The sequence below is a fragment of the Lytechinus variegatus genome, chromosome 14 (assembly GCF_018143015.1).
Source record: "Lytechinus variegatus isolate NC3 chromosome 14, Lvar_3.0, whole genome shotgun sequence".
Taxonomy (NCBI): domain Eukaryota; kingdom Metazoa; phylum Echinodermata; class Echinoidea; order Temnopleuroida; family Toxopneustidae; genus Lytechinus; species Lytechinus variegatus.
Genome location: NC_054753.1, coordinates 15,038,638 through 15,053,430, shown reverse-complemented (window position 1 = coordinate 15,053,430; position 14,793 = coordinate 15,038,638). Strand labels below are relative to the sequence as shown.

The window sequence follows — 14,793 nt, the reverse complement described above, 5'->3', positions numbered from 1 at the left end:
GTGTATTTTCCCAGCCGGTCCACCTTCGGGTCTCACGGGCCTAATTACTAGTGGTAGGCCATAGATATTCATTCGAGCCAACCCATTGCTATTTTTTTTATTTTGATATGGCTGATTGACAAAGTGTATGCATATGATTGTACATCTAACACTGATTCTATTTTTGGTAATTACTGAACTTCCTTTTCCCTAATTGGGAAGAAATATCACCAATTTTGGACTATATTTTGACTGGCGGAAGGATTAGGGCCATTTTGCTGTTTGAGTTGATGAATCTGCTCCCCCCGACGGTGTCTTCAAACACGCCAATTTATTTTTGAAATGAGCCGGTCGAGGGACCCTTTTCTGGTCAGATATGGATTGCCAGATATAAATCCTATCCACTGGTAGTAAACATTCGACCCCCGAATTTCATCCTTATTTTTTATGAATTTTTTAAAGTGCCAATTTAACACATGAGTCTATGGGGAATGAATTAGGCCTGTGAGACCTATATATAACCTGGCATAGCCTAGTATTACATGGGGAATTCCTTAGTGGATGAAATACCTGCCCAACTCTTCAGTAGCAGATTGTTTTTACTAGTAGACATGTTTCAATCATCAAGAGGTCCAAAAACTGAATTTCATGGCTATACAAGGCTACATAGGGGGTACTACAGGTAACAAGTTGTTATTAGTAACTAACTCTGTGTTTGTGTACCTAGGCTAGGCTGTGTAGGCTGTGCGTGGGACTTGCTAGCATGTTGTCGTGTGTTTTTGTATACCGACAAGCGCTGCTGTAAATCGTGTATTGCACCCATCACGAGATAAAGTACACATTAGATAGGCCTTGCATCAATTGCGCTTGTGAAATTGGTTCATGGGGAAGGGAATGAGAAGAGAAAACTTTAGAATTTGGCTGAAGAGTGGTGGATTCAAGAGGGAGGGGGGGGGGGGGGGGTAGAGAAAAAGCATAGTTAGTATGTGGGGGGGGGGGGGGGCTGGGCTGAATGAGTTCTACATACTGCTATCTTGTTCAACTTTTACTGACTTCTAGCCAGACTAGCCCCCATCCATTTAGAATACAAGCCATCTAACCCCCTGTCTCTTTCTCTTACACCCTGGCTTGGGCCCTTGTCATAGGAAGATGTGAATTTATAGTATGCTTGTATGTTGATTCTCATTTCTTTTTATTGTTATCTACTTAAACTCGTGTGAATCTGGTATTTATATTGTGGGCAGATCTTGAATCCAGATATGCACACTATTCATATCTACAATTTGCATTATAGGATTTGGGCCCTACATTGCATCCATTGTTGAGCTACATATAGGCATGTAGGATGTGTGTAAATCCATAGGGCACTACACATTAGGAATAACATTAGAAATGGTCATTACATAACACATCTGTATATTTCATGCATTTCTTTGTGATAAAGTGAGTGTACAGATGTTGAAGAAAAGCCAGGAAGGTAAATTAAAAAGAAACCTTCATGTGCCATACAATACAGGTCTCACGGGCCTAATTACTAGTGGTAGGCCATAGATATTCATTCGAGCCAACCCATTGCTATTTTTTTTATTTTGATATGGCTGATTGACAAAGTGTATGCATATGATTGTACATCTAACACTGATTCTATTTTTGGTAATTACTGAACTTCCTTTTCCCTAATTGGGAAGAAATATCACCAATTTTGGACTATATTTTGACTGGCGGAAGGATTAGGGCCATTTTGCTGTTTGAGTTGATGAATCTGCTCCCCCCGACGGTGTCTTCAAACACGCCAATTTATTTTTGAAATGAGCCGGTCGAGGGACCCTTTTCTGGTCAGATATGGATTGCCAGATATAAATCCTATCCACTGGTAGTAAACATTCGACCCCCGAATTTCATCCTTATTTTTTATGAATTTTTTAAAGTGCCAATTTAACACATGAGTCTATGGGGAATGAATTAGGCCTGTGAGACCTTCGATGAATATATTGACCAACCGGTCCGTGAATATATTTTTCTACGTGTATGGCGCCCTCTTGTGGATTAGATGTTACCAACTAAACGGAAATAAAATATGTGAGACTAAAGTATCTGAACTGGAATCTCACTTAGATCTCGGGCTAGGCCTAAAACAAACTTGATTTGATTAGAAAAGGGCCATTCACTGCATTAGAGTAGTAGTAGACTAAAGTTACATCTAGATCTATACCAGTTCCATCAATCACCATGATCACTGTGACTATCGTAAACAACAGGCTGCACGCATCGTTAGGCCATTTTTATCTACATCATTAAAGGCTATCTGATATAACAGATATTGACTGATGGGATGTGTAAAAAAATTCTTTGGAACGCCTTAAAGATTAATATTTTCCCTCGTGATCATATTTTCCCTCAGCGCTGCGCGCTTCAGGAAAATATAACCCCTCGGGAAAATATAAGTCCGGCGGTCCAAAGAATGTTTATATTACACACCACATTAGTCAATATCTGTATAATATTTTGCATTGTCTCTGCCTGCAAAGTCAATACGCCCATAGAGACCGAGCAAAAAATAAGAGGAGATGCCGTGGTCGAGTGGGTGGAGGTGCCGTGGTCGAGTGGTTTAAGGCGCCTGGCTACACATGGTAAGTCTTGGGTTCGATCCCCGGCCTCGACATCTATGCTCTTTTATCCAGAATTCAAATAAATGGACATGCTATACGCATTATCTGTAACTAGGTGTGCACTTGTTTAAAAAAATACCTATCCCTTCCCGATATTCAGAAAATTTATAGGGCCATATGGTTTTGAAGAATACCAGCTCAGATGTCTGATACGGGCCTAATTATTAGTTGTTATTATTATTACTATTATTAATTAAATTGAATTATTATAATCATCTATTACAGGCTGATTGTGCCGTTTTGGTGGTGGCTGCTGGTACAGGCGAGTTTGAAGCCGGTATATCCAAAGACGGGCAGACACGTGAGCATGCCCTGCTCTGTTATACCTTAGGTGTGAAACAGCTCATCGTCGCTGTTAACAAGATGGACACCACTAGTGAAGTGAAGTACAGCGAAAGCCGTTTCAATGAAATCGTGAAAGAAGTCTCTAATTTCATCAAGAAAGTTGGCTACAACCCAAAGGGGGTCGCCTTCGTGCCGATATCTGGATGGCATGGTGATAACATGATTGAGAAGTCGCCAAATGTAAGTCAGCCAGTAACATCTCCCATCTCACCTGTGATCCTCAAGGGGGGGGGGGGGGGGGGGGGGGGGGTGAGAAAAATATCGGAACGATTAACCCAGACAATAATTTAAATTTTTAATTTGGAAATTTTGCATGTGATCCTAAAGGGGGGGGGGGGTGAGCAAAAGAGAACGACCAAGCCCCCCCAGAGAATAATTTGGATTTTTAATTTGAAATCTGTATTTGTAATTTTGATTCGGTATTTTGATTTGGCATTTTAAGTTGCATGCCCACTGAATCAAGGGGTAAAATTAGACTGGGCCGGAATTAGCCTTTCAATTTCTTTCAGGTTTGTTTGCTTGGAACTTGCAAAGGTGAGGGTTTAGTGATAAATCAATGATCAATTGTGATCAGTTTGTTGTTTGAGAAAATTTCACGAGTTATTCAATTGAAATTTAATGCATGAGTGATCATGAATTGCAATTTTTAGTGCAGCATTTTGACTTTATCATGGGATCTCAGCAATGTGTTCATGAGTAAGGAGAGTAGGGGATAAAATATGACTTAAGTTGGTGAAGTATGTTGATGGGATAAAGGTCAACAGAACATTTAGCAACCCCTCCCTCTATCTCTACCCCCCCCCTTCTCCCCTCCTGAGAGACTAATAGCCCTTTTCATAAACCCAATTATGCGGCTAATAGCAGCATAATTTGGTCGTAAAATCGGAGGAGGACCAGAGTTATCGGGTTTGGAAAACAAAGATCGAAGACCGGGGACCCACGCATTGTCAATGGGAGAACATGTGTAGGGGGCAAGGTCCAAAGTCCATTCTAACCCGCACACGTGTTTTGTACACACTTGCACTGCTTTGTACGTGCGTGAACTACTAACGCTTTCACACGAGTGTTTTATGTGTCCCCGGTCTTCGGTCTTCGTTTTCCAGACACCCCAGAGTTATCCGCATTATTTTGATGCTGCTATTATCCGCATAATAGCAGCATCGGGACCTTTATGAACGCATTTCCAAATAATGCGGATAATTGCCGTCACAAGGTCACCCTTTTCCAACACCACCGCATCGGAGGGGGCGTGTCCAGTTGTCATGACGATTATCCGCCTTTTTCAGGACGGGCGCTCACCATAATCGCATACATTCGTAATTCCGAAGCTTCGTAATTCCGAAGGTTCGGTTATTCCGAAGGTTCGTATTTCCGAAGGTTCGTAGTTCCGAAGGTTCGTAATTCCGAAGGTTCGTCAATCCGAAAACGAAATAAGGTCCGTAATTCCGAAGGTTCGTCAATCCGAAAACGAAATAAGGTTCGTAATTCCGAAGGTTCGTTAATCCGAAAACGAAATAAGGTTCGTAATTCCGAAGGTTCGTTAATCCGAAAACAAAATGAGGTTCGTAATTCCGAAGGTTCGTCAATCCGAAAACGAAATAAGGTTCGTTAATCCGAAAACGAAATAAGGTTCGTTAATCCGAAAATCAAATAAGGTTCTTATTTCCGAAAATGAAAAATTATTCATTTTGGTAACAAAAACGGTGTTGTCATTACAAGATTACACGATATTATGCAATGACGATCGATGATACATGCATGTGTTGTGGCCAAAAGCATGTATTTCATTAAGAATAGGCGCCCTGATCAAGCATAGGCTGATTTCGATTTATCTGAGCAATTGCTGTCTAAGCAAATGGTTTAAAGATGCAGGGGATCAAGTGTGTTGGTCGCGTGCGAGTAACCTCTAGATAATAGGATTTGTATTGGAGGGGGTGTCATTTTTAAAAACAGCTTCTGCTGGTAATAAAAATAATACTATAATAATGATCCTTGTGAGATGTTGAAAGCGCGAATCACAAGCTCAAACTAGTAGACATTCCATGTAACAAGACGTGAACTTAAACATTCTGAGCAGTTTTTTTAATCGTGAGAAAGATGTGTATCTTTCTAAAGAAATTATTAACTCGAGGGCGAGTTGTAATTTGTTTATATACTGACCTGTTTTAAGGACTGCATTTAGTGACTCAAGAGCGCGAACCGCAAGCTTAAAATTTGTGATATTTCACCTGAAAACTGGACATTTTATATTTTTTGTAACCAGGAATAGAATGAGTTCCTCAATAAACAATACTTGATGCGAGCGAGAAACGTGAGCCAAAATTTTCCGATTTCCAACCTGAAAACTGGACATTCTAAGCATTCTTGTAAAAAAAATAATAGCTGGGAGAACAGTTTGCAGAACTGAAGTGGCTTCCCTGGGTAAATAATATCTATATCATTCTAGGCCTACATGAAATTTTCAAAAGTTTGAGCACGTGATTCACTAGCAACATCTCACAAGGATGCCCTTTTAACAGTAATTGACCAAAAAAGCGAATTTTACGTCTTCAGATTTGATTTCTTCCCCCCCCCAAACCGCTTGCTCGCTACGCTCGCAGAAATGAAACGTAAATATATAATTTATCAATCAGTGATCACTTAATTTTTTTTGCTCAATTCAATTACTACAAAACACACAACCTCTTTACACAGATGATAATCTCATGGTGAAAATAAACGTTTGCACCAAATTGCCGCTAATGGCCCCTTTTTTTGGCTTTGCCCCGCCCCCCCCAAGGAAAATATATTCCGCCGCCACTGGTTGAAACACGCATCTTCTTCATGGCTAACTGCAAAAAGTTCTTTAAATTTCCCCTTTAGATCAGGTCGGAGCTTATTCTGTTTGCGATCTTGCTCGCAGTTATTATCTAAAGTTCGTTACATAGGCATATCGTTTTGAAGATCACAAACATATTGCCCATCATATTAAAAAAATTTATAGCTCACGCTCGCATTATTTAAAAAGGGTTTATCATGCTATTACATATTTACTTTATTTTATAAGTATAAAGCTAATTATTGACTTTTAGGACTACCCTTTCAAAGAAACAAACAAAAATCAACTTTAAGCTGCCGATCGAGGAAAATGTGGCTGAAAAAAATATTGTCCCCCCCACATTTGACGAAAGTTGGATCCGCCGGGAGGGAGGCAGGGGGCACTTGCACCCCCAAAATGAAATAAAAAACAGGGAAATGAATATTTTCCAAAATGGGAAAGTTCCTTTTCCAAAAATAAATATGCCGTTTTTCGTGTTTTTCGAAATAAAATACTCTTTTTAAAGTAGACAAGTTAAGTTTTCAGGCTGGAATATTGCAAATTTTCAGCTTGCGCTTCGCATTCTCATTCGGTTGGTGAAATATGCATCCTAAAGAGGTCACTAAATGCTTTCTTTAACAGGTTCCTTTTCTGGTCAGTATGTTTAAGCTGCGTTTTGCGCTCGTGTAAATTTTTTAGTTAGATGCACATCTTTTTAATGACAGCAGAAATCTGCTCGGATTTTTAAAAACTTATTTTCATTTTTTATTGAAATACCCTAAAGTTTTAGCTTATGATTCACGCTCGCAACACCTCGCAATTATGCCATTTTAAGAATAATTGACGCCAAAAACGTTTTAAAACTTCACCTTTGAATTTGTTTTACCAAGCCGCTCGCTCATTACACTCTCTCCCGAAAAATAAAGCCTAAATATATGTTTTGCCATTATAAGAAATCACTTCAAAAAAGGTTTTTCTCTACTTAATCACTACCAAACACACAGTGACTTCAAGCAGATGATAATCTTAAGGGGAAAATATCACCAAAGTGTCCATTTTGACGTATGAGTTTCATTTTTTGGCTTTACCCCCCAAACGAAAATTCGTTCGGCCGCCCCTGCCTTCCCATCCTCATAACAATTGAACGGCAACAGTGTCCCCCGCCCCATCCCCTTGCCTCTGCTTTCCCGGTTTTCATTTTTCGGATTAACGAACCTTATTTTGTTTTCGGATTAACGAACCTTATTTTGTTTTCGGATTAACGAACCTTATTTCGTTTTCGGATCAACGAACCTTCGGAAAAACGAACCTTATTTCGTTTTCGGATTAACGAACCTTATTTCGTTTTCGGATCAACGAACCTTTGGAAAAACGAACCTTATTTCGTTTTCGGATTAACGAACCTTATTTCGTTTTCGGATTAACGAACCTTCGGAACAACGAACCTTATTTCGTTTTCGGATTAACGAACCTTCGGAACAACGAACCTTATTTCGTTTTCGGATTATCGAACCTTCGGAATAACGAACCGTCGGAATAACGCCACAAATGTTCGGATTAACGAACCCTTTTTCGTTTTCGGATTAACGAACATCGAGGTATAGGCAATTTACGTGTTTCGGAATTACGAACCTTCGGAATAAAGAACCTTCGGAATTACGAAGCTTCAGAATTACGAAGTGTAACCGTAATAATAGTGCGGATTATTTTCGGAGTTTGTGAACGAAATTTTTATTGAATTATCCGCATTATTCTTAGGCGGCTAATTGGAGGATGAGTTTATGAAGCTTGGCGGCTAGGTTGGGCAGGGATTTTCCTTGCAGTTTTTGAGAGGTTAGTCCTTTTGAACTTTTTTTTCTTTCATAGAAAGATTTTATTCAAAATCAAACACGAAAGTAATTCAATTTACAAAAAAAAATCATGAAGCGAACATGTTTGCAACAACTACACATGCGTACTATTATCTAATGATAAAACAAAATTATGATGTTTTGACTGAGAACCCTTTCAATTTCACAATAGCCATGATAGCGTTTCAATCTTAAAAGAGCTAAATACAACCGATCACCCTTACAACGTGCTGAAAAAATAAAATATTTAGCGTAAAGAATATAACGGTTTACAAAAGAGTATTGGGCGTCAGGGCAACCAAACAAAAATAAATTATTATTCAAATACACGTCATTGTTCAAATAAGAGGTTTGAAAGTTTTGAATAAATTGTTGATTTACAGGGCAGTCCCAAAACAGATGTGAAATACTTTCAATAGAGGAAGAACAAGATGTACATAAATTAGAATCAGACAAGCCAATATTGTAAAGATGTTTGTTCACCCCTATTATCCGATTGAAAAAATTATATTGAAAGTAGCGGAGTTTTGTTGAAAGACAGCATTTAAAGGGAATCATAAACAATCTGTTCCAATTATTAAGCGGTTCATTTAAAATGGATGCCCATTTTGATTGCGAAGTACGGGACTTAAAGATTTTATCAACAGAAATTTTATGGATAAACTTGCATACCTTAAAAACATTATTTAAATTATACAACAAATCTTCTTGAGTTGCTCTACTCTCAACAAGATGTTGACTAAAATGTTTCCATTCATTCGGTATTGCAAAAGTCAATGAATAATATTCAAGAAAATTACAATTAATTTTGTATTTTTGTAAAAAAGTTGTATGTGAGAGAAAATTGTTTTCTTCATCCATTAAATGTTTAGTACTGATGATCCCATTTTTAAGCCAAAGTTGTTTATATATAACTTTCCCATTTACTTTGATCAATGAGTTATTCCATAATACTTGATTCTTTATATTCAAATCAGATAAATTAGGAGAGAATTACTCCAAGTAATTAAAATTTCTCGAATGAATTGATTTTTTATTTGTAATATTTTGGGATCATCGTATTTCACATTATATGTCCATAACACTTCTCCTCCAAAGGTGACCAAGTTGTGTTCGAAAAACATTTCCATTCTCCTTTATTTTCTGTGCACATATAACGTTTAACCCACGCAATTCTCAAGCCAGAAATTACAGAAGGTAAATGTAAAATTTTTAATCCACCTTGGCTATAGTCTCCAATAATTGTAAGACGACTGATTTTATCCGGTTTTTCATTCCAAATAAAGAGTACATTAAAAAAATCTTCTGGAGGTTTTGGTAATACAGACAATAGAAATATGATTTGAGAAAGGCCGAGTGACTTCAAAATAGTTATCTTCCCTATTGGGGATAAATTTCTCATTTTCCATATACTCTTAAAACATTCTTTATTTTCTTACGCTTTGGAATAAAATTCAATTCAAATAAGTCAGGCGAAAAATATACTGCCAATAATCTAAATGGGCCATAAGAAAATCTTAATCCGGAAAAGGATATGTCTGGAGGATGTGCTTTATAATAACCAAGTGCCACAATTTCAGATTTATTTCTATTAATGCAAAGCCATGAAAAACCTTAAATTCATCCAAAATTTTAAGAGACATGACGTCATTTATATTAAATGCTTTGTCATCTGCATAAGAGATAACCTTAATTTCTATTCCATTCACTGTTATACCTTTAATATCACTGTTTCCCCTTATCCATAAACACATAATTTCATTACAAATGATATAAAGAAGAGGACTTAAAGGGCAGCCCTGCCTTACTCCACATGAAATTTGAAAAAATTCTGAAGCATGTCCATTATTCAAAATAAAAGAATATATATCATTGTACATAACTCTAATCCATATTATAAAATCTTCAACAAAATTAAAATATTTCAAAGCTTGAAGTAAAAAGGATCATTCTAATTAATCAAATGCATTTTCTATGTCGGCCATTAACATCTGGAAATTCATAAGGCTAAGCGAATGTTTTCACCAATATACCGACCATGTTAAAATCCTGTCTGGTCATTATTGATAATATACTACCTAACACCTTTCGCAATCTCAAAGCTAAACATTTTGCAAGAAGTTTATAGTCGGTGTATAAAATAGAGATGGGCCTCGACCTTTTAAAAGCGAAGAATTTTGGTCCTTTTTAGGAATGAGGTGAATAATTCCTCTCCTCTGATCCAATGACAATTTACCTTGTATAAAGGAATAATTAAAACTATTGATTAAAAAGCTAAGGGTGTTATGCTACATAAATGAGTGAGATAAGTTTTGGTTTCTCATGCAAGTTTCATGAGTTACTCAACTGAAATTTGATGCATGAGTGAACAGGAATTGTAATTTTAGTGTAGCATATTCTCCTTCTCACGTCCCTGGTGATAATCAGAGTATTAATGTTATGGTACCTGTTACAAGCAAGAGGGCGAGATATGGTAGGACTTGGTCAAAAGGGCATTCCTCTTCTTTTTATCCTTTTACAAATTAAAAGTCATAATTATGTTTACCCTCGCCACCTCCATTTCCCCGGCCCCCTCTCTTTCTTTCTCTGACTCACTTCCTGGATTGTAGCCTATTCAAAACGTAACTGCCAAGTGACCGGTGGCTGATGGCAATTTTTTCTTCATTGAATAATTTCCAAGAAATTGACGGGTTATGATGATTTATGAAGTAATTTATTGAAGAAAAAAAACTGAATGTTTGATTGATCACATTGCACATTTAACATGTGTTGAATGAGTTGATTTATTGAATGCAGTGGCGGATCGACCGTGACCCCGAGGAGACAAAGCATTGGGGGGCACGTCATTCTTCACAAACAATGCAGTGCCCCCCATGCTTTGTCTCCCGCGGGTCAAGAAAAAAGTTGATGCCCCAATTTAATGAAATTTATCACTGAATCAACATTCTGCTCTGGACTTCACGCGTACATGACAATAACAATCAGTCTCTCAACCATTTTCAACAGGAGGGAAGGGCAGGAGAAAGAGAGAGAGAGGGGGGGGGGGGTAAATGTTCTATTGACCCTTATTCCATCAACCTACTTCTCCCACTTAAGTCTTATCTCATCCCCTATTCTCCCGACTCCCATGAACACATTGCTGAGATCCACATGATAAAGTTTAGATTCAGATTTATTCATTTTCCGTTCACAAAGCACAACAAAATCAAAGTAACAATATATAGTCAAAATTAAAGTACAATATCAATCGGAATAATGCATAAGAATAAGGTATAAACAATGAGATCTAATGCGAACTACAGTAACTTTGACCAAAATAAAACAGAACAGAGGGGCTTGCCAAGAAAAGCAAAGCTTGTACGGGAGGCAAGCCCCTGTAACTTTATTAATTTCAATACGTAGAGGCAACATTACAAAACTACAGTGCGTATCAAAAAAAAAAAAACGGGACAGATTTGAAAAGTCTATAAAATTTTGTTTCAAATTATGATGTCTATATTTTAGTGTTAATATGCTCTGAAGTCTTATCTTTCAAATGCCATAAAAAAAATAGTTTCGTTCATGCTTGAGTGAACACGGAATGTTTTTGTGTGGGGTTACAAAGGAGGCTTGCGCCAAAGTGGCATAAAATGATGAATATGATGATCGGACTTTTTGCTAATCAGCAGACTTCCTCTTAACCCTTCATTATCTTTGCCATAATTTTCGATTTATGCGGTCAAAATTCATTGTCACATTTGTAAATTTGCTTGAATTGTTCTATTCCTGTTATTTTTTATTATGTTCTCTTTTAGCTTTGAATATTCCTTCAAGCAAAAACATAAAAAATTCAACCGAAGTATGGGAGAGCGTGTATTTTTTTTTCAAAACCTTTCATTGTGTGCTACAAAGGTTATGGTGCCTTTGAACAGTACGTGGCACGCAGATGGGCGAGGGCTGAGGGGTGCTTCCCCCTTTAAAAAAAAAAAACCGTGGAAAAGAAATAAAAGTAAAGATAAAAAGTGAACTTTGATTTATTTTCTGAATATTAAGTCAAAATCGATCTTAAAATTTGATATTTTAATAAAAAGAGTGGAAATTATTGCTTGCTCGCCTCGCTCGCTCACAACTTTTTGATACATTTTATCCGATCTGCCATATCTAGCTCCTTAAATATTGCCTTAATACATCATTGCTATTGAAAGACATGAATCCTTTCCTGTTTGTCCTGTCAAGCACATAATTAAACTTGGTCAAGGAATCAATACCCACCCGAAAATAGGATTCATGTTTTAAATGTACCATAAAATAATACGTTTCACATAATAAAATGATTTGAATAATTACAAGCTTTCCCAATAAATAATGCAAATCTTCTTGCTAGTGTTGACAAAAAGTCTTCTTTTCTTACTTATGAAGGACAATTCAGAGGTAAAGAAGTTTAAATGAAAAACAAGTAAATAAATAAATTTGTAAATGAAATTTGACAGCATAATTCGAAACTCGTGGCAAAGATAATGAAAAGGATAAGAGGAAGTCTGCTGATTAGCAAGAAGTCTGATCATCGAATTTCTAATTTCTGCCATTTTGGCGCAAGGCTCTTTTTGAACACCCGACAAAACGTCTCCTGATCGCTCAAGCATGAACAAAATCAATCTATTTTGAATGGCATTTCAAAGATAAGATTTCAGAGCATCTATTAACATCTAAATTTTGATGTCATAACTTGAAACAATTTTTTTATAGACTTTTCAAAACTGTCCCGTTCTGTTTATACGCACTGTATAGTATAAAAGAGAGACGGAAGACAGTTTGAAAGGAGGCTATACAAAATATCAAAGGTAACAACGAAAGAGTGTCACAAATTAGAATAAATGATAATAGTAATTATAAAAAATAATATACATGTAGTCACAATAATTGTGATAATGAGGGAGAAACAGATAGGCAAATTCAGGGAGAGAGGAGAGGTGCATGTTAGAGGTGCAAAGAGGAGCATGGCAGGTGCGGTAACAGGTCGGCAGGCCAGTTGTATCCAGGGAGGTAAAAAAAAATTCTTAGTAGTTTTTGTTGTAGGTTTAGTTATATGGTAGATTGACTTGTTTGTGTAAAGTATTGGCAAATAAGCATCTTTTTAAGGTTATGTTTAAAAATAGTGATGCTTGGGGATTCCTTAAAATCGTTGGGCAAGGAATTCCAATTTGAAATGCTGCCCAAAAAGTGTTATTTGTGTTCACTCATGCATTTAGATTCAATTTAATAATTAATGAAATTTGCTTATAGAACCAAAATGGCCACGGTTGATCATTAATTTATCACAACGCCCTTAACTTTGCAAGTTCCAAAGGATTTGCCTCTCAAAAACTGACATAGATTGGAAAGCTAATTCCGGCCCAGCCTAATTTTCATACCCTTTGTTTCCGTGGGCACTGCTCGCTCAAGCGCGAATCGATTTCCAACTTTTTGATGTCATTTGAAAGTTGACTTTATTGGCTATTCATATAAATAAGACCCCCCCCCGTGATATATTTTTTGTTTTTATTTGGCAGCCATTTCAAAAGTGTATAGTTTTTTTGGAACGCACTGTATAATAAATCGATAACAGTCGTTTTCGAAACTGTCCGGTTAATATTTGTTGAAAAATGTGAGAATTTATGCCAAAATTTTAATGTTTTCGGTCAAAAATTTGCATTTGCGTTGATATCTTTCTGTTTTACGATTAGCATCCACAACTAATGCAAAATATCAGCATTAGACAAGAAAGGGAATATATCAACGAAAAATATATTGATATGCTTAATAACAGTTTTAAAGTCTTAGCTTAATTAGATTAAGGGCAAATACTTCCGTATGTATTACTCGATATTGCAATAAAGTGACACCAAAAACCATCCTCCGTGTCTTAGTCACACCTCTGATGTCGAGTACAACGCGATCGCTGGCATGCCTTTAACCCTAAAAGGACTCATGCCCCCCCTCGACGCTTCGCGCGATATTTCCGAAACGCAGAAGTTAGCGCCGCAAAATTTTATGACTTTTTTTTTAAGTCTTGCGCAACTTTTGAGACCAAGTTCGCGACATACGGGATCGCGACGTCACGTGACTTTTTACAAGACAATGTCGTGCCGAAAATGGCTCATTTTTATACTTTGTGTACAAAGTCTATGGGAGATGAAATTCATAAAAGGGTGATTACATTTCGTTCTTATCGGTCTGCCTAAGTAGTTTAGGGTTGAGTTTAGTTGTTAAATGGTCTGTAATATTTCCATTAAAAACAATGAAAAACAAAAGATGAAGAAACAAAGAAATACATAAGGAAAAAATTGGCTTTTGCAATTTTTCTTTGTGGCAACTATTAAATCTGATTTCAAAGATGAGATCTGCAAAAAAGATCGCACGAACGGCGGCCGAGATCAAATGGGGGGGGGGGGGGGCATAATAGGGGGGCATCATGCCCCCCCCCCGTCCTCAGCCCTTTTAGCGTTAAAGAGTACAATAGATTAAATCGGTCTTGCCTAGCCATTGTTGGTGTGACTAACACGCATAAATACATTGTGATGTGCGTATAGCGATCGAAAGGTGTATATTACTTAGATTGGTATACATTATTATTAAAGTAACGTTTATGTTATCTCTTGTCAAAGTTAGAGGAAGTGTTCAAGAACATTAAAGCATTGTCCCGCAATAGCCCGTCGAAGGTACCCCTTATCCGTATAGCTTAACTATTAAAAGTGTCGTTTTTTTTTGGAGCCCGCAATGTGACAAAGTGGTGTCTTTGCTACAGAGAAAAACTACTTTTATTGCCTTAAAATCACTTGGAGGCAAAATAGTAGGCTTTACTTATGGCACAGCAAATCCTACCCCCTCGAGGTTATGCCGAAGTCACCAACCCCTTTTTGTATTATGCCCATTTCTTTGAAAATTCGCAATTTTTTTAGCCCCATTGAGGCAAAAGGTGTTTCCCCTTTGCAATAGACCACTTTTGATTTTCCTCGATCAGCTGAATATAGAGAAGTGCTGACACAGCAAAGCCTATCACCTACGGGGTTTGCCAAACTCACTCACCCCTTTTCCATATTTTGCCAATTTATGGAAAAATCTATAAATCCAGAGCCCTCATTGAGGCAAAAAAGGTGTTTTTGCTAGAGTGTAAGCCACTTTCAGTGCTTAAAAA

General features: G+C 37.2%; 1 protein-coding gene across 2 annotated transcripts in view; it reads left to right on the top strand.

Moving 5' to 3' along the window:
- Positions 1-14,793, top strand: part of LOC121427206 (elongation factor 1-alpha-like) — a 74,552-nt gene that overhangs the window by 21,837 nt on the left and 37,922 nt on the right. For both annotated transcript variants that reach the window (XM_041623482.1, XM_041623483.1), the window contains exon 4: positions 2,874-3,173. In XM_041623482.1, the coding sequence (XP_041479416.1) occupies positions 2,874-3,173 (300 nt within the window). The remainder of the gene's footprint in view (positions 1-2,873; positions 3,174-14,793) is intronic.